Source organism: Lepidochelys kempii, chromosome 5 (assembly GCF_965140285.1).
Source record: "Lepidochelys kempii isolate rLepKem1 chromosome 5, rLepKem1.hap1, whole genome shotgun sequence".
In the NCBI taxonomy this organism is placed as follows: Eukaryota; Metazoa; Chordata; order Testudines; family Cheloniidae; genus Lepidochelys; species Lepidochelys kempii.
This window is the reverse complement of record NC_136384.1, coordinates 20,450,720-20,475,928: the sequence shown is the minus strand read 5'-3', so window position 1 is coordinate 20,475,928 and position 25,209 is coordinate 20,450,720. Positions and strand designations below refer to the sequence as shown.

At 41.9% G+C, this 25,209-nt stretch overlaps 1 protein-coding gene across 6 annotated transcripts in view; it reads right to left on the bottom strand.

Moving 5' to 3' along the window:
• The window catches only part of WDR7 (WD repeat domain 7), a 385,388-nt gene that overhangs the window by 195,273 nt on the left and 164,906 nt on the right, over positions 1-25,209 (bottom strand). For all 6 annotated transcript variants that reach the window (XM_073343603.2, XM_073343604.2, XM_073343606.2 and 3 more), the window contains one exon: positions 8,781-8,894. In XM_073343603.2, coding sequence (XP_073199704.2) covers positions 8,781-8,894 — 114 coding nt within the window. The remainder of the gene's footprint in view (positions 1-8,780; positions 8,895-25,209) is intronic.

Here is a 25,209-nt window from a genome sequence, read left to right as displayed (position 1 = left end):
GTTTTAAAAATTGTTATGTTAAATGGAAGAAACAGTGCAGAATGTTGACAGAATGTTCTGGTTAGTGGCAAATATATTTTGACAAATAGATATTTGATTTACAAACAAAGCTCTTGTCTCTTTCACAAAAAAGCTAAAACTATTACATCTGGTTATCTCATTTATCTGTATTAGGGTCTTCTCTTCAAGCTTTCTGACATTCTAGATAAACTCATTCTGTTTTACATAATTAGGATGTGGGGGATGGGGAAGGGTTAAGTGATCAGTTTAATACATTTTCTTTCAAGTCACCACATATTGAAATCTACAATATATTTACAATACAGGGTTTTCAAAGTCATCTGACTTCGATTCTGAATGCTGAAGTCTTGACCACTAAAGCCAGTGGGTTTTTGCCCAAGTAGGAATTGCTGTAAATTGCAAAATCATAATGCTTTTGATTTGATCTAAAATGTATGTTCAATTCATCCGAAGTAAAACATTTTACTGGATAGCTGCAATAGAACAATCATTCTAGCCATGAAAGATAATGTACATAATACTGCTGTTTTGAAAGAATATTACTTAAAAACATGTATGTTCAGTATAGTTAAAAACAGATCCAATTTCCCTGAGGACTACTGTAAGTGATTTTTTAAAAATGCTTAACACACAGTCTAGTGTATTAGTAAAAGTATTTTTCTGAAATAGGCTTCAGCAATTTTTTTTTAAACTGCCTACACTAGACTGTCCTAATCTCTAAGAGGATTGATGTGACAGCGATCCTTTTAAAAAATTAGATGGATAAATAAAAGTGATTGGTGAATGTCAAGTTGGACCGAAGAAATGCCTGTTGACTGACCACTGCATGCTAGCATTACTTTGTGCATCTGATCAATAGATATTAGCTTTAAAAAGACAGGCAGAAAAAGAAGCTGCATCATATTTTTAAGATGACAAGGTGAGGTTTAAATTGTTTCATTCAAAGCTCAATTTTATTTTTTCTTACTCCCATTCCCCAGTTAGAAATATTCTTTTTGGGAAAAGAAATTATATTCAAGTGATCATAAACTTAATTTATACAGCTTTTAGCTTTGTTTGTTTATGTTTGTAAGTCAATCACTTTCAATATGTAAATGAGAGTTTTTTTGGTTCAATTTTTTTAACTGTAAATTATAAAGTTATGTCACAAGTATTCTAATTACCTAACACAAAGCATAAAATTGCACCAGCAGTGAACTAACCAGGAATCCTTACTACTTTTGACCAAGGCCCATCATTGCAGGCAGACTTCAATCACATACTAGGGTCTCCTGACCTGAAAATGCTGAGCGTTACACAAAGCAAAAACACGCTCACACCTTGGAATTTCTCGGACATGAGGTCCCATCTTCTGTCTCTTCCCTTTCCTCAGAGGCTTGCTTCCCTTTCCCTTCAAAACCTTTTGGCAGCTGCAACACTGGATGCCCACAATAGTGCTGACACTACAGTAACAGTTTCAGGGAAGGAAGAAGGGAAACTCGAAGGATGGGAGAGTCAAGGAGTAGGAAAACAGTAGGTAGGCAAAGGGAATACTGATATGAAGAGGTCTCTATTTTCTTGTGAATCTACATTCTACTACTCCTAACTTCCATTAATTTGTTTTCATTTTCATAATAGTCAACTTTCTATTACATGTGGATTTAATTACATTTAGATATGCCTTAAGCATAACACAGCATTTTTCATTCATGACTGGCTTTTATAGGAATAATTATACTGCTATTAAACAATGCTAGAAATACATTCTGCATATGACATATATTACATGTACAACTTATAATGCATACTAACTGGCAAAAATAATTATGTAGTAACGATTTCCTTTATAAAGGTAGAAAAAATGAATAAGCGTATTCCTTTTAGTTATTGTGAAAATCAGACAGATAATCAAGAAATCTACTAGCTATATTGCCCATAAAGTCCTATAGAACAAATGCTCCAACCATTGGATACTCCCAAAATAAACGTACTCTTCTTGATACGGGTTTCTGTCAGTGTGCCTACCAGATTTATCATAATGTAACTTATATAGACTTCTAGTCAATAGAAATAAATATAGTTTTCTTTTAAACTCTCACAAAATCCATACGCTGCTCAATCAAATCACACAAACTAAAGGTAAATCACACAATCTATAAACTGTGATATGCTAGTTGCTTTGATGGTGTGTTAAGAAAATCTTTTAGCTATTTAAATCCTGAGGATATTGAATATTCTTCCCTTTTAATACACAGCATGTAAGGTGGCATGAAAGGAAAGATTCAGTTCAAGAGAGCAATATTGTATATTTCTCATATTTTTATGGTCAGTCATAACATATGTTGAACTAAATAAACCGGAACTCTTTGGACTTCATCAGCTTTGCCTACGATAAAATCTAACAGTGGTGACAAGTTATGATGGTACTGTATATCTTTAACATGCTGTAGTTCACTCTGCTGTGCGCTGATTTAAACAGTGCTAATTTGTTCAAAACCCTCAATATTATCTATAAGTCAAATAGTGAAAGATCAAAACATCAAAGACAATCCTTTAATTAACCATAATTGCTAAGAAATAAGCCATTTCATCTCAAGGGCAGTAAGCTGAACATACCAGATCTTGCCAGATTTAAGACACTAGCTGAGAACACGTATAACACAAAATAAATGAATGAGGTAAAATTTGCTCAGTTTCTAGCACAAATAATTACAGAAGACTCAGATATTTTGCTTCCTTCTGCAACTATTATAGTACTATTTCTCTGCTTGAGAATCATTGAAATGATACAAGTTACTTTTCAAACCACACTTCTTCATATGGACTGGACTACATTGTCAGAGAACCTATTAACAAGAATAAATTCATTCTCTCAACATGTTTATATTCTAACATAATAGGAGATAAATGGGAACAAAGCAGGAGAGCCTATGTTAATTAACTATATGTTTGCTACACGTGATCAACTCCACATATAATGATGGTTTCACCGTTGTCTAGGGAGATCATTAGGGTCCCTTAGCTTCTTTTCCCAGTGGAAAGATTTTAAATACTTTCAACTGAAAGAGATTGTTAGATGGAGATGAGAAGGATCAAGATACTGGATTATTACAACAGAGGCTGACCGTATCCACAGGTTGCAATTTTACAATCAGTGATTTCATATATTAATAGAGGGCATTTTTTGCTTCATAATTTAGCAGTCAGATCAGAAATGGAGATTACTTACTGTAACTGGAGGTTCTTTCTGAAGTGTGATCTCTATCTATATGCCCCGTGTGTATGCATGCGTGCCATGTGCCCGAGTCTGCAAATTTTTCAAACCAGTGTCCACTGACCCATACATGCACAGAAACTTCCCTCATGCTCCTGACTGAGGATATAGGAGGCAGTGTGGGTTGATGTTTCTCCAGTTCCTCCTCTTACCACGATCCAACAGGATCTGAAGCCTAAGGGAAGGAGGGCGGGTAGTGGAATACAAATAAAGATCACACCTCCAGTTACAGTAAATAAGCTCCATTTTTTCAAGTGATGGTCCCTATGTGTATTGCACACGTGGGTGACTGGCCAGCAGTATTCAGATGGAAGGGAGGGTGTGAGGAAGATGGTAGCAGATATGCTTGAAGTTCTGCCATTCCTACAGCTGCATCTGCAGTTGCAGCTTGAGTTACAGTGTAGTGTGTCATGAATAGGTTGACAAAGCTCCAAGTTGTCACTCTGCAAATCTCCTGTAGTGGAATGTCTGATAAGGATGCTGTGAAGGCCACCTATGACCACATGGAGGGAACTATAATACCCCCAGGAGAAGGAAGTTTTGTTGTTTTGTAGCATTCTAAGATGCATCCTGAAGCCTACTTAGAAATCCTCTGTGAGGATATGGGCTGTCCATACAATCTTTCTGCTATGACAACAAAGAGTCTCAGAAATTTTCTAATGGGTTTGGTTCTTTGCAGGTGGAATGCCAGGGTGTGCCTGACGATGAGGAAGTGAAGTCTCCTGTCTTCAGAAGAAGCATGGTTTCAAGAAAAATACAGGTAAGTGTATTGATTGATTGATGTAGAGCTCAAACAATCATGGGAAGGAATTTTGGAAATAACCTAAGGGAGGCCTTCTCTTTGTGAAATACTGTATAAGGAGGGTCTGTCATCATGACTCCTTGCTCATTGACCTTTCTGGCCAAAGTGACGGTTTCTAAAAACACCACCTTCATGGACAGGTGGGTCATGGAACACATTGTGATAGGTTCAAAGAGCAGACCCATGAGTGTTTACAGAACAAGGCAAAAGTCCCATTGAGGTGTAGGTTTAATGATTGGTGGGAAGGTCCTGATCAAGCCCTTCATAAATCAATCATACAGTAGCCAGGTATGTAAGGACAAAACATCCCTCAACCGGAGAGAGGAAGGCACTAATCACTGCTAGGTGCTCCTACAGCGAACTAGGGGCCAGACCTGAACTCTTTGAGGAAAGGAGATATTGTGGGCATTCTAGTTATCCTAGACTATCAAGTGAATATTGGTGGTGATGTGCCCAGGCCAAAAAGCGACGCCATTTAGCCAAATAGCAGACTCTAGTAGAATCTTTTCCACTTTGGTTAAGGATTTCCAGAATGGGATGGAGCATTAGCATTCTATTTCTGATGCCCATCCAAACACCAGGCCATGAGGTGGAGTGAGCCTCGGCTGGGGTGCTTGATTTCCACCCCCCGCCCCCACCCCATCCTGGATTGGGAGGTCCTGAAATAGGCAGATCCTGATAGATAGGTAGGTGTGTGGACATCTTTAGGAATTCTGTGAACCAGAACTGTCTAGACCAGTAGGGTGCTAGAAGGATTATGGTGGCTCTGTCCTCATGGAGCTTCTGTTCAACCTGTGGTAGTTGTGACAAAAGGTATATCTGACATTATTCGTCCAGTGCAGCAGGAGAGCATGACCGTGGGAATTGCAGCCTGTGGCTCTCCTGGAGCAGTACATGGAAAGCTTTCTATTCGTCTGAGGTGCAAAGAGGTCCCTTAGTGGAATACCCCATTGTGCTAATATGTTGGTTAGAACTGTGTGGTGGAGCTCCCATTCATGGTCCACAGAGAAGCTTCTGCTTAACCTGTCTGCCAGGAAGTTGTAAACACCCAGGAGGTATGCAGCTTGTATCATAATGTGGTTTCTGATACATCACCTCCAAAGTCTGACTGTTTCCAGGTAGAGGGGATGAGATCGTTCCCCTTCCTCTCCCTGTTTGTTTATATAGACCATTGCAGTGATATTGCCTGACATTATTTGTACATGGAATGAGCGTATGAGGGAAAGGAAGGCCTTGCACGCAAGGTGGACTGCTCTCAGTTCCAGTAAGTTTTTTTTGTAGCCTGGCCACTTTTAAAAACATAAGAACGGCCATACTGAATCAGACAAAAGGTCCATCTACCCTAGTATCCGGTCTTCCGACAGTGGCCAATGCCAGGTGTCCCAGAGGGAACGAACAGAACAGGTAATCATCAAGTGATCCATCCCCTGTCACCCATTCCCAGCTTCTTACCTGCAATGGCTAGGAATACCATCCCTGCCCATCCTGGCTAATAGCCACTGATGGACCTATCCTCCATGAACATATCTACTTCTGTTTTGAACCCTGTTACAGTCTTGGCCTTCAAAACATCCTCTGGCAAGGAGTTCCATCGATTGACCTTGCATTGTGTGAATGCACACAGGGTCCAGGTACCCTGAGCAGTGTGGTAGTCCAGGTAAACTCCCCACCCTGCAAGGGAGGCATCTGTCAGGATGGTGGCCCTTGGTATGGGAGGGTTGAAGAGAGGTCCCAGCATGAATTTGTTTGGGTTGGACCACCAAGGAAGGGAGGTCAGAACTCTGGCGGGCACAGTGACTTTGGAGTCAACGCAATCCCTGTGTGGTTGGTAGGTCAAATGGAGCCAAGCTTGCAGGCACCGCAAGTGGAATCTGGTGAACGGCATCATGTAGGTGCATGCAGCCATGTAGTCTAACAGAGAAAGACACTGGCGCACCACAGTTTGCGGGTGATGCAAAAGATCAGGTTGCTCATTGCATAAAGCCTGTCTATGGGGAGAAATGCTCTTGCAGAGACTGAGTACAGTCATGCTCCCATAAAAGTTATTGTCCTTGGGGGTAACAAAATGTACTTTTTTTTGGTTATGCAAACACCTAAAGTAGAAAGAAGGTGCTGAAGAGGTCCCATTGCTGACATGACTTCCTGATGAGATCAGCCCACCAGGAGTCAGTCATCCAGGCATGGAAATACTGTATAACCCTGGTATTGCATTTGGGCTGTTACCACAGTGAAAACTTTAGTGAATACCCTGGGGGCTGTAGCAAGCCCACAGGCGAGGACACGAAACTGGTAGTGTTCTTGGCCAATGAAGTACAGTAACTTTCTGTGAGATGGGTCAACATATATATGGACATATGCATTCTTCCTGTCAAGGGCAGCAACCACATTGCCTCCTGAAAGGAGGGGATTATAGATGCCAGCGCAATCATCCTGAATTTTAGCTTTTGAATAAAGATTTGAATTGCCGAAGGTCCAGGATGGATCTCCACTCTCTGTCTTTTTGGGGGATTAGAAAATAAGGAGCGTAGAACCATGTTCCTTGATACTGGGGTGGGACACGTTCTACTGTCTCCCGGCGTAAAATGTATTCCATTTCCTGTTGAAGAATCAATTGGTGAGAGCGCACCCCAAAGAGGGATCAGGAAGATGGTTTGTGAGCAGAGAAAAAAGATCTGTGGTGATCTTGTTCCAGCTGTGGGCAAAGTAAGACAGCCTCCAAAGATGACAGGAGAGGAAGTAGGTGCCATTGAGGGTGGTATGCAGGTCTTGACCTGCATGTCAAAAATAACTGTTGGCCTGTGGTTGGGAGTAAGTGGAGCCTGTGGCAGTATAGGGAACCATGAAACCGGACCCCTGAATTCTCTTTTATTTATACGGAGGCTCAGGTGGACATATGGAGCATGTCACAGCGGAGGTCATGATCTAAAGGGCTGTCTCTAGTGTTTCCTCCAGGAGGGCTGGAGCGTAAATCCCCAGGGATGCAGAATGGATCTTGAGTCTTTTAGAGAGTGCAGTGATTCATTCATCTTTTCATTAAAAGGCTGGATTCATTCATCATTGGATGGTGTTTTGGATCTCTCTAGGAAAGCCCGACTAAAGCCAGGAGTCCCTTCATGTGAATAGTTCTGTGGCCAAACTTCTGGACACTGTATCTGCAGCACCTATTGCAGCCTGGAGAGCCATCTGTGCCACTAACCTCATATTTTGCTAATAAAACTTAATAATTAGCTATACAAAATTGGAGACCTGCAGAAGAGAAGACCTTCCTACTCAGGAGGTCCAGTCTCTTTGAGCCCTAATCTGTTGGGATGATTTCTGGTAGTGTGACCAAGCTCTTTCCATAGCTGCCTGTACCACCAATGAATTGGGGCAGGATGGGAAAAAAGTCAGCTCATTTGGCAGGAACAAAATAACATTTTTTGGCTTTTGGGGAGGGGTATACAGGCACAAAATGTTGGCCAAACTGCTCTGGTCAGTACTAATATAGCCATGTTAACTGAAAGTGTCACCCTGGTAGGTCCTTGTGGTTGCAAATTGTCCAAGAGAGGGTGTTAAGGATCCTGGACCTCTTCTAATGGGATCTGCAGATTGTTAGCGATCCTTTGCAAAAGCTCCTGATATTGATGGTGGCCATCTGACGAAGAAGGCAATGAAGGAGCGATGGTGTCATCTGGAAATATGAAAAGGCACCCATCGGAACTGTTGGTACCAATGGAACTAGTTCCAGCTCTTCCTACTTATACACTGATGGAATCAGCTGACAAGAGGGGGAGGAGTGGTACGACTTCTGACAGGGGTCTTGGTACCTGCCACAGGGATCCCAAAGGTCCCAATAAGGAGGGATCCATTTGTCATGGTGGCCGTCAAGGGAAATAGGTACTATACCCGGGGGGAGGGTCAGAACTGGAGGGATGGTAAGCATAGCTTCTCAACCATCTTCTGGGACCAGAGAGGATTTCCCCCTATAGGGACTAGGTGGGGGGGAACAATAGTATACTATAACTACTAAGCTAATATATAAAACTATGTACAAACATTTTACTTTACAGGTTATGCACAGAGTGAAGGAGGACATGATTCCAACTTAGGACATGTGGCAGTAAGAAGGAACTGGGGAGGCATCTATCAACACTGCCTTGGTTGGGAGCACGAGGGAAGCTACTGCGCATGTGTGGGTCAACAGACACTGCTTTGAAGAATTTCCAAACTGGGGTGCATGGCATGCATGAGTACTCACATGTGAAATATACATAGGGACCATCACTCAAAGACGAAGTTAACATTGTCAGGGCATAATCAACATGTATCCTATCACTGGAAGCAATGTATGCAAATTTTCATCCTGTAATGTTAAAGTTTGTCTTATGCAATGATCTTCCTCATGCAACACAATCTTTTTCTTTTTAGCAATACTTGTCACCAAGTACTTTATACTTCAGGATAATTGTTGCTTGACAGTAAATTTTATCCTAATTCATAATTTCAGATTCTACATTTTTGTTAAATATAAAAGATCACTAGATACAATTCACAAATATACAACACATGCAAATACACTAATTATACTTTCTTGGGAAAGGGTTCTCAAATATTTTTGCTCAAATTCATGTTTCCTCCAAGCACACACTCGCCTAAAGGATTTAAAAAGAATGGATACAACAACAATAGGAATATAGTAGTGGTATTAAATATATTCATGCTCACCTGTTGTGATGTCATCATCAACAAGATCATGCTCTTCTTCCTGAACTTTGGCTTCTGACCCTGATGAATCTGGACTTGCACTACCAGTTTGAATGGCTTCCACTGTCACTCCAGCTGAAACAAATTTAGTCACATTAAAAAAATGACTATTTTGTTTTTAGTTGGTTTTTTTTTGAATTTATAATCACAAACAACCTTAATTTTCTCCCACTAGGAATTGACCATGCTTAGAAATAATATCTTTATAACTCTTTCTGTTCAGCACTAAGGAAAATTTCTTTCCAATAAAATTTCAAATTTTCCTTCCTTTTATATCAGCATATAGAAGCAGGTTTAATATTGAGATTTGGAGGCAAAATACAGACACACCTTTAGCTGCCTTTAAAATGTATTAATATCAATTTTTTTTCTAAGTTTGACAAAATGGTATGTAATTTTCTATAAATATAAACATAGGAACGATTCCTCCTAAAGAAAAACGTTTAAGGCATTTATATATTTCTTGTACATCTGATGCAATTCAACTATAAAAAGGATTGGGCATTTACATGGATAATGAGAACATTGAGAATTACATCAGAAAGAATTTTTAAAAACTAGAGTTTGGAAGGCGTGTGGAATCTCATGCTTCAGAGCATGACAACTTCTGGCTAATATAGTTTCAAAGAAATATCCCTTTCGGGCAAATTATTCAGTAATTGCCCACTTCAGGATTTCTTGGGGAGGATTTTTTGGACTAACATCTGAAGCCATTGCCATCTGACGATATTGGACTAGACACACCACTGGTCTGATTGGATATAGCAATTCCTATTTCTCTGATGAAAAACAAAACCGGGCAGCCCGACTGTGGTACACTCTTGTGTAAAAAAACATTTTACACACACACACAAAAACAAAATTGTGTGTCAAAATATTAGTTCAGCTGTCATCATAATATGCTCGGGGCGAACATGAAAGAATGAATTTCTAAATCCAAAGTACAAGAAAAAGATTTCTCCATAAGTGATTGCCCTTAAATTGAAGGAATGGAGTAATAAAAGAAGGTAATGAAACGACAGAGGACGGAACACGCAACCAAATCAGTAACAGTTACTAGTATCACTTCACTAAGCCTGCTAGCAGTGATCATGGGAAGACCACCTAAATTAATAGCTTTAGCACACAGTATATTATTAAAACAAAGTTTATAATTTTATCTTACCACTACCACAACTAATGTACACCACAGTTCATAATTTGAACTCTGCTCCCCTATGGATGTGAGCATTTCAATGCTTCCTTTACCAACTACCCACTCCGAACACACCAGACTATCCTTCAGCCTTCTCTCTGGCACACACCCTTCATCATAATATCCCCTTTCCCCCCAGATGTTCTTGATGGTACAGATTTAGTGCAATAGTTTGGTGCATTGCAAGGGGTTAGCCTGGTAAGGAGGTGCTGGAAGGCTGGCATTACTAGCAGGACAAAATTAACGTTACTTGTGATGTACAGTAGTTGTAGAAGTGGTTAGGTATATGATTGAGTGGAAGATTAGAAGGCATATAGGAAACTCGACTTTTCATTTCCTGTGCTTTTGTGGTTGTGTGTGAAGCAACTTACCAATTTCACACTAATGGTGGTGAACTTTCATATTTTAAGAGAAAGAGTTTAACACCGGATGTCAAATCCCCACTGTTTTACCCTCTTGCCTCTCCTATTCCCTTGACCCCAAAATCTCTCCTGAAAAATTCCTTTGTGCACATACATACCCACCCCATTTCCCCCTCGTGCTTGCCTCTTCCCTATTCACCTACTCCTAACAGTGGCACTGTGCCACCTGACAGCATGGAGGAAGGCAATCATTTTCCTCAAAGGATGATCTCACTGGCAATGAGAACAATGGACAGAGGCGGTCATCTTTACTAAGGGCAGTCCAAATTTCCTCCTGCACAGGTTGAAGGGAAATGGCAACCATATTAACTAAGAGCAGCATGTGGCTTCATTCTGACACTGAACAATGTGAGGAGGCAACTATTTCGCAAGGGCAATTCTTCATGAGCATCTCCAGAGATAGTGACTGCATATGCCAGTCTCTGTTGAAGAATACATTTCTAGCTTTCAGCTATTGGCAGAAATTTACCGTTAACCTTAAATATTTCTTTCTTACTACCCACTTTGCAATACCTACTCAGGATCAATTTTCTGTAGATACATAGTTTTAACGCTGCACATCTACAACAACAAACTAAAAAGCCTCACAGATCTCAGATAGAAACCCATTGCAAACACTCCCTGTTAATAATCTGTTACACAAAGCTAAACAAAAACTGCATAGAAAACTCAAAAGACATAATAAACTTTGTGTAGAATTTACAACGGAAAGATCAACATGTAGGAAACCACCTTCCCTGTTAGGAATGCATGCCCTAATTTCAGCCTCTTTAAGAAGGCAACCTTAACTATGGAGTCACAATCAAACCCTCCATAACAGAGCACCACCCCACACCTATTAGGCTGTATAAATAATCATCAAAACCTATGCACTGAACAAAACAAAAACCCGCACGAATACACATCTCTACTCAGTCAGAGAACACATTGGTCCTCTGCATAAAGGCAAACAAATAAAACCATTCTGCAACAAGGAGCTTCATAAATTCCATCTTCTGCATGCAGCAATCTAGAATATGATCCACTTGTTCCTAAGCACTCTACGCAGAATCCGCTTCCCTACATTAGGATGTCAGCAGGCACAGCAAACATGTTTGATGCATCCCCAACATGACTCATAAGACCCCAGGGCTAGGCACTGTCTGCAATTCTTCCATTTCTTTTCCCATCCCAGGAAGAGGATAGATTTAAACGGTTGCTTAATCCTTAAAAAAATGCATGAGAAAGCCTCTTCTGAAATGGAAGCTCCTCCTCAAGTAAAGTACAGTCTCTGAGGCTGTATAACTGGATAAGTTATCAGAAGCTGATAGTACGGTGGCCCCAAAAGGTAACTTTTATTGGATAGCACCCTTAGTGAATACTAGTTTGCATTATGGCAACCACGAATCTGTAGGTCACCAAAAGGAGGGTGATGTTCCATTTGATATGTGCTACAATACCTAGGCTTAATAAGGATAAATCAAAAGGACAATATTAAAAGAACACCCACGCATGTGTTGGTTTACATCAGATATACAATAAAATATTTATTTCTGCTCAGCGAAAATCCAGTAATCAGGAACATGTATTCCTGTACTCCAGTGCTTTCTAGATAATTGTGGGAAAAAACCACCTAAAAAGTGTGTCTTAAATGTGTCATAAAAACCTGAATGCATGTTCAAAATAGGCCAAATAAAATACTAAATATGATTGAAAACTTATTTTACTATGAGTGATTTCACCAATGTGTGATATCCAATATGTGTATTAATCATAATATTAAATATAGCTGCCTAACCTATTTATCATTCACTTAAATACATTAATATTGTGCAATGCAATATTATTTTAGTTGTATTTTTCTGCTCTTATAACTCAAGTCTTCCGAAAGTAAAAGGATCGAGCATATGTATGTTAACGTACACCAAAGACCAGTTAATGAGCAACAGGTTGGGGTGCTTTTCAGATCACACCCTCTCATATGCATTGCCATGCTGTATAGACAAGCCCTAACTCTTTAGAGCCCAGTCAAACTATCCTTACCTTGCCTGAGGCCTTAGTTCCTCCAGGGCCGCTAACACAACAGGGAGTCCAGTTCCTCCAGCAACCAGGGCCACTTGCTAGTTCCAACGCTTCTTCCCAGGTGGTGCCAGCTCATTCAATATCATCTGTCATGGTCTTCTACCACTTCTTCCTTGGCTTGTCTCACTTTCTCTTTCCTCCTTCTGATATCCAGTTTAATGCTTGCTTAGCATGTCTCCCATCTTCCATTCAGTGTACAGGTCCCGAACCACCTGAGCATTCTTTCTCTGATGATATTTTCTAACATGCACTGCTCAATCAGATCCATTACTCTCACATACACTCTTTTTGTTAGCCACTACCATCGGCCAACTCTCTGCTCTGTACAGTGGTGTGCTCTGTATAATCACATGGTATAATCTGACCTTTCCTTTGGTGTGGAGAGCTCTATTTGATTAGATGTTGTTCATCCTTCCAAAAGTGGTGTTTGCTTTTCCTAATCTAGTATGAATATCTTTATCACAATCTCCTTCAAATGTCATCACTCTTCCTAGACAGTAGAACTCTTCTGTCTGTTCTATTTCTTTTCTGTCCACATATACCTTTGCATCTGTTGTCCAGTTTCCTACCTTCAACCATCTTTATTTTCTCTTCATTTACTTTCAATCTAATGTCTGCTGCTTCCTGTTCTACCTCTGATGCAAGGACAACCATTCTGTTTCACGATGTACTCAGCAAAGCAATGGTGAGTCACTAGTCTCTGTTACCCATTTAAACCTGCATAATGCCTTTTGTTGTTCATTTCATCACCCAGTCAACTGCTAATGCAAAGAAGTTGGTGACAACACACACCCTTGTCTAACTCCACTCACAATATCCAACCACTCCCGCTGACCTGTATCTGATCTGGCTGCACATCTACTTCCATCATAATAAGGAGTTTATATGTTGATCAGTTTGTCTTTTCTATCTTGCCTTCATCTCTTCTCTTTTTCTCTGTATCTTTCATCTGTGTCTAGGAGTTCGTCCTGTGTCTTGCACTGTTCCTTTTTTGCCTTCAGAGCTTTTCATTCATCAGTCATTGCCCATGTTCCAGATGTAATCCATGCATCTTCTGCCTTCTTTGGAGGTCTACTACTTCCTCTGCTGTCTCGACTACCACCTTCTACCAGTTTTACCATCCGTCTTCCAGACTTTCTAACAACCTAGTCCTGTAAAACACTGCGAAGGTTGCTAAGGGCAATCTGGAATCTGAGCTGTTTTTCTTTGTCCTTTGTCCCTATTACTAGAATACTCTTTTTATCTGTCTTAGTGATCTTTTGAGTTTAAGTTGTATTGTGGCCACTAAAAGATAATGATCTGAGCCAACATCTGCTCCTCTGCTGACTCTGACACCCTTCAAAGACACACATCACTTAGATATACACACATGCTCTATCTGGTTGAAAGTCACATTGACTAGTGATCTCCACGTGAACTTGTGTCTCCTCTTGTGTTGGAAGAGATTGCCTCCTATGGCTTGAGTGTTTGTGCCACACAGATTCAGTGTTCACTATTATTAGTTTGGATATCTTCCACTGCTGCGTCCATGACTCCTTCCAAACCAGCATAGCTGCCGATTTGTACACTGAAGTTGCCTGTCATCAGCATAATGTCATGGTTAAGCACGACATCAAATACTTGCTGCACCTGTTTGTAGGATGTATCCTTTTCACTGTCACCTGCAGAGTCTGTTGTTACACATACCTGGATTATTGTACACTTGATATGTCTTCTTTGCAGTCCAGACGTTGCTACTCTGTCACTCACTGGTTCCCAAGGCAGCAGGGTCTTCACTATGATGTCATTTAGCATCATTCCTCCTCCTCTTTCATGCGTTCCTCTTTGTAGCATCATCTTGCCACCCCCTGCCCATTTCATCTCACTGATGCCAAGTATGTTCAGATGGTATTTTTTCATTTCTCGTGTAACCTATGCCAGCTTTCCAGTACTATACGAAGTACTTACATTCTATGTGCCTACTTGTTGTTACAGATTTGATAGTCAGGATTCAATGTCTCCAGATCTCAGCTTTCTTTTTGCTTTCACTGAGGTCTGTCATATTTGGATTTTGAGCTCCATCTGCACTCTTAAGGTTTGATTTAACTGAACTGTTTTTGTTGCAGGAAGGCTGTATCTCAGTGATTGCAAAACCAACTGCAGAACCCTCCTCTTTTATCTAAGCTTGGGAGTGAGCTGAATCAAACTTTAATTTAAACTTTATAAAAGATGCATATAATCTGTTAGAAATATATTAATTTTAAATCACTGATCATTTATTTTCTTTTGTAGGGATAATATGGATTATCATTCATATTTAAGCGAAATAAATAAATTCATTTTTTCAAGTTTTTATTTCTTCAGTTTCATACAGTTGCATCTTTCAAAATTTCTAATTAAAACACAATAGGGGCAATGATTTGATATATATAATTATCCAAATTAATTGGGTTTTAACAATGGGAGCATGAGAATGTCTGCAGTTTATTTTCAGATAGAGGGTTTAAATTTATTGGAAACAGATTTCTGCAGTGACTGACCAGCACTGCCCCACATTCCCTGCAATCCTTATGACAGACAGACTGCCTGCTTCACATTAATTCACTTCACACTATTTCTATCGATCCACAGCCGGTTCCCTAGTCTCTTTGCACACACTGCCTGTCTGGCTGCCTACATCCACATCAGCACATACACACAAAGGCCACAGAAAGATAACCTTTTGCTTCCATTAAAGACACAGTATCCATTTTTCTAGCTACAATAACATCAGAGATTTAAAATATACCAGCCTCTCTGTTGCCTAGTGAACAAATTTACTAGGACACTATGCCCATTGTATAGTCTGGGAAATGATCATTTCAACATTTTAAGAAAAGTTATGTTGGCCAAAGAGAAAATGGAAACAATGGGACAGAAGGTATACATATAGCATGCAACTAGAGAATCCCTTAAAAATGCAATTTAATTTGAAGAACCTATAATCATACTGAAGACTAAAGCTGACCTTCAACATATTTTTATCTTTAAGCATAAATAAAGGAAAACGGCATTTTCTTAAAATCTATACTGGCTTACAGAGCCCCTATTTGGGCAGAATATATTATAGACATTGGTGAATGCAACACCTGAAGTGTGATTTTAAGAAGTAAACATAAGGAATAGAAAATGAAGTTACTGAATGCTTTACATTCTTATCACAGTGCGGTGGGGGGGGAGGGGGAATGAAGAGCAGTAAAGCTCAAAAAATATTAATGGTCAAAACCATCTCTAATACTTTTAATTCATGTCTAGGGCCCTACCAAATTCATTGTCCATTTTGGTCAATTTCACGGTCATAGGATTTTAAAAAACGTAATTTCATGATTTCAGCTATTTAAATCTGAAATTTTATGGTGTTATTAGTTTAGGGGTCCTGACCCAAAAAAGAGTTAAGGGGGTGTCGCAAGGTTATTGTAGGGGAGGTTGCGGTACTGCTACCCTTACTTCTGCACTGCCTTCAGAGCTGTGCAGCTGGAGAGCGGTGGCTGCTGGCCAGAAGCCCAGCTCTCAAGGCAGAGCCGCCACTGGCAGCGGTAAAGAAATAAGGATGGCATGGTATGGTATGGTATTGCCACACTTACTTCTGCACTGCTGCCTGCCGAGCTGGGCCCTCAGTCAGCAGCTGCCACGCTCTGGCCGCCCAGCTCTGAAGGCAGCAAAAGGAAGGGTGATAAGGTATGCTATTGCCAGCCTTAATTCTGCACTGCTGCTGGCGGGACGCTGCTTTCAGAGCTGGGCACCCAGCCAACAGCCGTCGCTGTCTGGCCACCCAGCTCTGAAAGCAACACAGAAGTAAGGGTGGCAATACCGTGACCCTTCCCCCGCATCCCCGTGCATCTCCCTTTTGGGTCAGGACCCCCAATTTGAGAAACACTGGTCTCCCTTGTGAAATCTGTATAGTACAGGGTAAGAGCACACAAAAGACCATATTTCACAGGAGGACAACAGATTTCATGGTCTAGAACGCATTTTTCATGGCCAAGATTTTGGTAGGGCCCTATTCATGACATACACTTTTACAAACATTCCGTCTTGATTTGCAGTCAACAAGCTGAACACACCCAATTTTGGATCCAGAAGGCCCAAATAAAATAAGATTAATTGTACAGTCTACAGTGTATTGTGAAATTAAGGCTAATCCATCCTAACACCTGAATTCTAATACATTTACTGCAGGAGTAGCTGCAGAAGCAGCATAAGCATGTACCGATGCACTTGTTGGGAGACGCAGGAGATAAAATAGGAGCCAGCCTCGGTGACCCCTTTCCCAGAAACCCTCCTTACTCTCACCCCACAAAACTGTGCAGGGAGACCCCTACTTTGGGTGAATTAAGACCCAGGGGCCATCCTTGCAGGGGACAGCCAGCCAAAGACTGGAATCAGCAATATCAGCTCAAGCAGAGACCCCAGGCCCTTTAATCTGCCTCCAGAGCCCCGCTGCTGGAGCCCTGGGGTAGCGGCTGCAGGGCTCTGGCAGCTATTTAAAGAGCCGGGGCTCCAGCTGCCTCTGCCGCCCCAGTCCTTTAAATAGCCGCCGGAGCTCTGCCACTTCCCCAGGGCTCCAGCAGCTAATTAAAGGACCGGGGCAGTAGAAGCAGGGGAGCCCTGGGCCCTTTAAATAGCCCCCGGAGCCCTGGGCTGCTGCTGCAACCCCGGTGGGGGAGAGGGAGGAGAAGGAGGGGGGGCACTTACCTTATAGGGTGGGCTGGGGCTGGCTCTGACCCCCTCAGCCCCGCCCCTTCTGGGGGCCAGAGCTGGACCCAGGGTACCGCTAAGTCACTCGACTTACTTTCACCCCTGCATCTGCCCCTCCTGCCTCCCCTGCCCACCTTCTCTAGCCGCTTCCCTTCAGTGTCCCCGCGATATTCCTTGTCTTCCTGTTTAGTTTATCCCCTCCCAACTAACCCCCATCCCCCCAAAAATGTGAGGAACTATTTCCTTCTAGGCAAAGAAAGATGCCTAAAAGGTTTCCATTATTACTCACAGTATCTGCTGTATGAAGGAGTTCTATTGGTATGGGTGGTGGGGGGAACACTGTGCTAAATGCATTCGCTAAAGCTGGAAGGAAAATTCAACAAAATGCTACATGGTTATTAGGATAAAACATCATAAATGCAATTCAATATTTGGAATTTATTTTAAAAATAACCAGCATGTTTTTTCAAAATAGTTCAGTTCTACATGTAAGAAGCCAAGGAAGTTCAAGTTTATGCCACTTTTTTGGAATCTGTTGAATATTACTCTTGCTAGTGACGAATACTTTATATTGCTTATAAGACATGAATCTCTTTAAACTCCCATAAAGGCACAGGCTTCTTTACCATTTTTATTTTATTCATCTCTATACCAGACTCCTTTGTTTGACAACAACAGATTGTTTAGTAAAGTGGCTACCATAAACTATTAATGATTATTATAGGTAAGTATTTCAAAATATGTTTGCTATTTTTATACCTAATTCTACTGTCAAATTAAGATGCCCCTTTTAGGGAAAAAAATGCATTGTACACACACAGGGATAAATGGCCTGCCTGAAGATCTTACCTCTTTAAAGGGCTTCTGAATGCATGTACACAACTTAAACTGGAATCTGTAGAGTGAGACTAATGAAGGGGAAATCCATTGCTCATTTTTATACCACTAGTTTAAATGCACACCAAACAGAAAATGGCATCTAGTAATCCAGAGCTAGTTTCATAGATCACCAGTAACCAAAAAGAAATCATCTCCATTTTAGAACAGGATATATTAAATTTAAATAATTTATTCCTCTGTAAAGTCCACGGTTTGAGTGAGGAGGGAGATCATATATTGCTTATTATGCAAAAGATGACCAGCTACAACAAAAAGGTGGGAAGAAGAATATTTCCACAAGTGTTTGTTAATTTTTTAACATTAGTTGAAAAGCTAGTGTTCAAACATAGCTACCGCCGGAGAATGTAGTGGTGGGGGGGGGGGGGGGGCACTCAAATGGTTTCAGTAACCATCTATTCCAGACAAACAAAATAGGATAACTTTCTGTCATGTCAGAACTCTGGAAAGGAGTATTATAAGCATTAAATTGCACTCATGCTATCATAACACATTTGCAGCTTTTGAATTAGAGACCAAATTCTGAAGGTAAATAGAATCAGAGAACGACAGAGCAAAATCTGGAGGCTCCCTGGAATCCTCTCATGATTAGTCCCAGAAACCACAAATACAAACTATCCAACAGTGGTGGGTCAGAAGGGAAAAAAAAGTTTGGCCTAACAGCCCATTGGTAAGAGGTCTTAGAGAATCATAAAAGCTACAAGTCAAACTTGAGAGATTTCATGTTGTGGATGGCTGCACTGTATCATCCAAAATGAAGAGGCCCAAGGATGACTGGTGGGTAAAGAAATAACAGCAGATTGAGTCATTCCTTGTCTTGTGCAAAGGATCACAGAACCATATATTAAAATATACCACAGCAGCTTAGTGGCTGAATCGACAAACATTTCAAGTTTCTTGAATCACTATTAAAATGCATTTTATTTAAAACAATTTGACTCATGTATGATAAAGTTTTCCTTCCAGTTTATTACCAAGAATATTTGCATGAAACAGGATCCTAGTTTCTAAAACTGCTTATCTGGTCTTGGTATATATTCTCTACCCAAGTCAAACCTCTCTCTGTAATATCATAGTTGGTTACTTGAGAAATGAAAGAGGAAGATACAGTAAATATGATACACACTCATAATTGTTTCTAAATAGAATGAGATAGAAATATTCCTGTGGTCATCAACAATTCTTTAGAATGCCAGTGAAAAGAATTTCTAATAATGACAGTTTCTGAAATAGTTTTGACCAAGGCCTTATTAGTATGTGTTCCATATTCTTACTTAAACTCACTATAACGAATAAATGAAATTCCATAAATCAGTTATGCATTTTAACTGTCTGCAACGGATGCCTTTTTCCCTTCCACTTCCACAATGAATGCTTATTCCACACACTGATTTATCGCTGTCAGGGTAGCCTTACAACTGCACATTTTTATAGTTCTCATGTTAACTAATCAGGCAACCACTATGGGATGATGATATGTATATTTCTGGCTTTACTAATATAAGGTGGCACGTGACTACCCACAAAGATAATGAACTAGTGTTGCAGAAAACATTTTTTTCAAGCAAACCTTGAAACAATCCATATTTAGCAGAACCCTATGCCTCACCTCAAAAATCGAGCTGGGGTTTATTAATTTATTTATTATTTTCAAGATGAGAATGGGGGTGAAAACCATCTACTTTAAAAACATGATTAGCACCCTATTATGTTTTTGAAATTGTAGTGTGGACAGGTCTTGCACATTAACGCCTATAAGGTTTACAGTATTTGTCAGTACAAATCTACTACTCAGCTGCTTGGATTTAAACATAGTATTTATCTCTTTCCTCTCAATCTAGCGGTGTCTAACAAATTTCCTGTTGGATGCTTAGGAGCTTCTTCCTCACTGATGATCCCAAAGTCCATATAATTTAATTACAATTTATACCACACTAGAGCCAGATAAAAGCTTCAGTTAATTACTTCCCAAGTATACTAATAATACCAGATGCTAACAATAACAGGGTTTATTAGCATATTTTACTGCGTGACAATCCCTTATTCAAAGAATTTATATTCACCAAAATGGATTGAAAAAAGGAAAATAAAAATGGAGTTCAGGGTATAGCATAAATATATGTGATAGCAGTAAGTTGTTACAGTTGAACATGTAGAAGCCACTAGTGGCTTCACATAGATCTGCCATTAAGGAGTTATATTTCTAATCCATGAAAATTAAAGAGTTACATTAGCCAACACTTCGTATTCTCTTTATTTTAATTAACAGCATCTAAGTAAATGAAGTAATCGGCTATATATTTAACAATTTGGACCTTGTTTGTAATGCAACTTTCTAAGTTACTTTCTTCTAGCTTTCTACCGCTAATCTCTGATTTAGTACTTCCCATACCTACTCTGGTATCTGACCATTCCAAAAACACTTAACGAACCTTAATTTAAATTAAAACATTACAGCAAACAAAAAAAGAAAGCAAAACAGTTTTAAAGATCTGCTTTCTTTATAAAACAATGTTCCCCCTGCACTACCTTTTGTCTGTCCAAGCCGGAAGACAGACAGGAGGTCATGGATATGGTTTAATGAGGCTGCATCTTTATTACTTAGAATATCTGGAAGTACCTGGCAACAAATTGTAGAGTGCAGGAAGGAGGGGATCAGCCCCCAAGCCCCTTATTTAGCTCCCTTTGAAGGAAAGGGATACTTTCCTTCAAATCCTTTTCCAATCCATTTTCTGTGGTAACCATATCCATTTCATACCAAGTACCTGCACTGCACATCCTCTACAAGTTTTACATTATAATGTTACCCCTTAATACTTAATCCCCCTACTCCACCCTACCAGGTCCCAGACCAGCTGTGGGAAAGCAAAAAATACATACTTTGCCACAGCCAATCTGGCAGTGAGAAAAAAAACCCTCATTCCCAGCCCTCTAAGGAAAAGGGGCAAATAATGTAATGCCCACAGCATGTCAAAATGGAACCTGGTCCTTTTGCCAAGTTTATGGATAGGTGGGTGGACGCTGCCAGTCCCAACCTGGTAAAGAGGGCCTATTCATGGCTGCATGGGATATAAATATCAGCCCCTGCGCCCTCTCCCCCTCCCACATTCCTCTGCTCAACTGGAAGGGCCTTGTCCTGACCTGGCCCCAACTGCTTCCTGTCTTTCCTGTCCATCCCTGTAAATTTTCCATACCTGATGTAAGGCAGCCCTTAAAGGGTCAATGAACCTTTTCTTCCAGCTGGACAAAGAGCCATGCACATAAAGGTTACAGTGGACACATCCTTAACATCGTTCACTCCCATCCCGTCATCCTCTTATAATTCAACAAATATTTACCTATTTAAGGCCCTGGTACAGTAAGATACTTAAGCACATGCCCAATTTTAACAGCATACATGTTTAAAGTACCTGCCTAAATCAAGGCGTAATGGGAGGCCCCAAACATGCAAGTAAACCCCTGCTTCAGAACCACACTGAAGTAAAGTCTTTCCACTTGGAGCAGATTGCAGGATCAAGGCATGCACCCTGGTTTTTAAAGCAGCTTACACACCAACTTTTGGAGGGAAAGGATTGAAGTTTTGACATAGATTTCTATTCTGATGTGCAATGAAGCCAAGACCTTTTTTGTGGGGTGAGGGAATAAAGTTCTCCCAGAATAGCCAATAACCCAGTGGTTAAGGCTCTCACCAAGCATGTGACAGAATCAAGTTCACGTTGCTGGTCTGAATCAGCCAGAGCAAGGACTTCAAATTGGGTCTCCCAAATCCCAGGTGAGTTCCCTAACCACTGGGTTACTGGCTAGTTTGGGCTGTTTAAAAATAGCCAGAGCTTCGCGAACCAGCTGAGCGGCGGAGAACCAGCTGAGCAGCGGGGACAGCAGAGCAGCACACAGCAGGACTTTGCCTGGGAGTTCGCCTGGAGGGAGCCCAGTGAGGCTTACGTCTTGCAAACTGCTCTGAGGAAGCTCATAGTAGGAAGGTGATATGGAAGGGGGGGGTTCAGCTGTTGTGACCTGCACTGGATGTGCCATGTTTGTCTTTCTTCCACAGGACAGAAGCGACTTTGTCTGTACAAAGTGCAAGCTGGTCTCCATATTGGAAGAGAAGATTGAAGGTCTGGAGCAACAGATAACAACCCTGCGTTGCATACGGGAAACTGAGGATTTCCTGGACGAAACTCAGGATAGGCTTCTAGGGGCACAAAGCTCTACAGATATAGAGCAGGTTGCACAGAGGAGCCAAGAGACCAGTGAAGAAGCTTGGCAACATGTGACCTCCAGAAGAGGTAAGCGGAATGTCCGGGTTCCAGTAACACAGACACAGGTAACTAACCGCTTTCATGTTCTCTCCACAGGTATCGTTGCGGAGAGTGGACCAGATGATATGTCTGGGGCGAGAAAGCAGAAGGAGACTCCGCTGGTTGGAAGGCATGAGATGCGCTGTCCTGAGGTTGGGGGTTCCACGACCACCACCCCCAAGAGGAGAAGGCGGGTGGTGGTGGTCGGGGACTCTCTCCTCCGGGGGACTGAGTCATCTATCTGCCGCCCTGACCGGGAAAACCGAGAAGTCTGCTGCTTGCCAGGGGCTAAGATTCGTGATGTGACGGAGAGACTGCCGAGACTCATCAAGCCTTCGGATCGCTACCCCTTCCTGCTTCTCCACGTGGGCACCAATGATACTGCCAAGAATGACCTTGAGCGGATCACTGCGGACTATGTGGCTCTAGGAAGAAGAATAAAGGAGTTGGAGGCGCAAGTGGTGTTCTCGTCCATCCTCCCCGTGGAAGGAAAAGGCCTAGGTAGGGAGCGTCGAATCGTGGAAGTCAACGAATGGCTACGCAGATGGTGTCGGAGAGAAGGCTTTGGTTTCTTTGACCATGGAATGGTGTTCCATGAAGGAGGAGTGCTGGGTAGAGACGGGCTCCATCTTACGAAGAGAGGGAAGAGCATCTTTGCCAGCAGGCTGGCTAACCTAGTGAGGAGGGCTTTAAACTAGGTTCACCGGGGGAAGGAGACCAAAGCCCTGAGGTAAGTGGGAAAGCGGGATACCGGGAGGAAGCACAGGCAGGAATGTCTGTGAGGGGAGGGCTCCTGCCTCATACTGGCAATGAGGGGCGATCAACAGGTTATCTCAAGTGCTTATATACAAATGCACAAAGCCTTGGAAACAAGCAGGGAGAACTGGAGGTCCTGGTGATGTCAAGGAACTATGACGTGATCGGAATAACAGAGACTTGGTGGGATAACTCATATGACTGGAGTACTGTCATGGATGGTTATAAACTGTTCAGGAAGGACAGGCAGGGCAGAAAAGGTGGGGGAGTAGCACTGTATGTAAGGGAGCAGTATGACTGCTCAGAGCTCCGGTACGAAACTGCAGAAAAACCTGAGTGTCTCTGGATTAAGTTTAGAAGTGTGTGCAACAAGAGTGATGTAGTGGTGGGAGTCTGCTATAGACCACCGGACCAGGGGGATGAGGTGGATGAGGCTTTCTTCCGGCAGCTCACGGAAGCTACTAGATCGCATGCCCTGATTCTCATGGGTGACTTTAATCATCCTGATATCTGCTGGGAGAGCAATACAGCGGTGCATAGACAATCCAGGAAGTTTTTGGAAAGCGTAGGGGACAATTTCCTGGCGCAAGTGCTAGAGGAGCCAACTAGGGGGGGTGCTTTTCTTGACCTGCTGCTCACAAACCGGGTAGAATTAGTGGGGGAAGCAAAAGTGGATGGGAATCTGGGAGGCAGTGACCATGAGTTGGTTGAGTTCAGGATCCTGACGCAGGGAACAAAGGTAAGCAGCAGGATACGGACCCTGGACTTCAGGAAAGCAGACTTCGACTCCCTCAGGGAACGGATGGCCAGGATCCCCTGGGGGACTAACTTGAAGGGGAAAGGAGTCCAGGAGAGCTGGCTGTATTTCAAAGAATCCCTGTTGAGGTTACAGGGACAAACCATCCCGATGAGTCGAAAGAATAGTAAATATGGCAGGCGACCAACTTGGCTTAATGGTGAAATCCTAGCGGATCTTAAACATAAAAAAGAAGCTTACAAGAAGTGGAAGGTTGGACATATGACCAGGGAAGAGTATAAAAATATTGCTCGGGCATGTAGGAATGTTATCAGGAGGGCCAAATCGCACCTGGAGCTGCAGCTAGCCAGAGATGTCAAGAGTAACAAGAAGGGTTTCTTCAGGTATGTTGGCAACAAGAAGAAAGCCAAGGAATGTGTGGGCCCCTTACTGAATGAGGGAGGCAACCTAGTGACAGAGGATGTGGAAAAAGCTAATGTACTCAATGCTTTTTTTGCCTCTGTTTTCACTAACAAGGTCAGCTCCCAGACTGCTGCGCTGGGCATCACAAAATGCGGAAGAGATGGCCAGCCCTCTGTGGAGATAGAGGCGGTTAGGGACTATTTAGAAAAGCTGGACGTGCACAAGTCCATGGGGCCGGACGAGTTGCATCCGAGAGTGCTGAAGGAATTGGCGGCTGTGATTGCAGAGCCACTGGCCATTATCTTTGAAAACTCGTGGCGAACCGGGGAAGTCCCGGATGACTGGAAAAAGGCTAATGTAGTGCCAATCTTTAAAAAAGGGAAGAAGGAAGATCCTGGGAACTACAGGCCAGTCAGCCTCACCTCAGTCCCTGGAAAAATCATGGAGCAGGTCCTCAAAGAATCAATCCTGAAGCACTTGCACGAGAGGAAAGTGATCAGGAACAGCCAGCATGGATTCACCAAGGGAAGGTCATGCCTGACTAATCTAATCGCCTTTTATGATGAGATTACTGGTTCTGTGGATGAAGGGAAAGCAGTAGATGTATTGTTTCTTGACTTTAGCAAAGCTTTTGACACGGTCTCCCATAGTATTCTTGTCAGCAAGTTAAGGAAGTATGGGCTGGATGAATGCACTATAAGGTGGGTAGAAAGCTGGCTAAATTGTCGGGCTCAACGGGTAGTGATCAATGGCTCCATGTCTAGTTGGCAGCCGGTATCAAGTGGAGTGCCCCAAGGGTCGGTCCTGGGGCCGGTTTTATTCAATATCTTCATAAATGATCTGGAGGATGGTGTGGATTGCACTCTCAGCAAATTTGCGGATGATA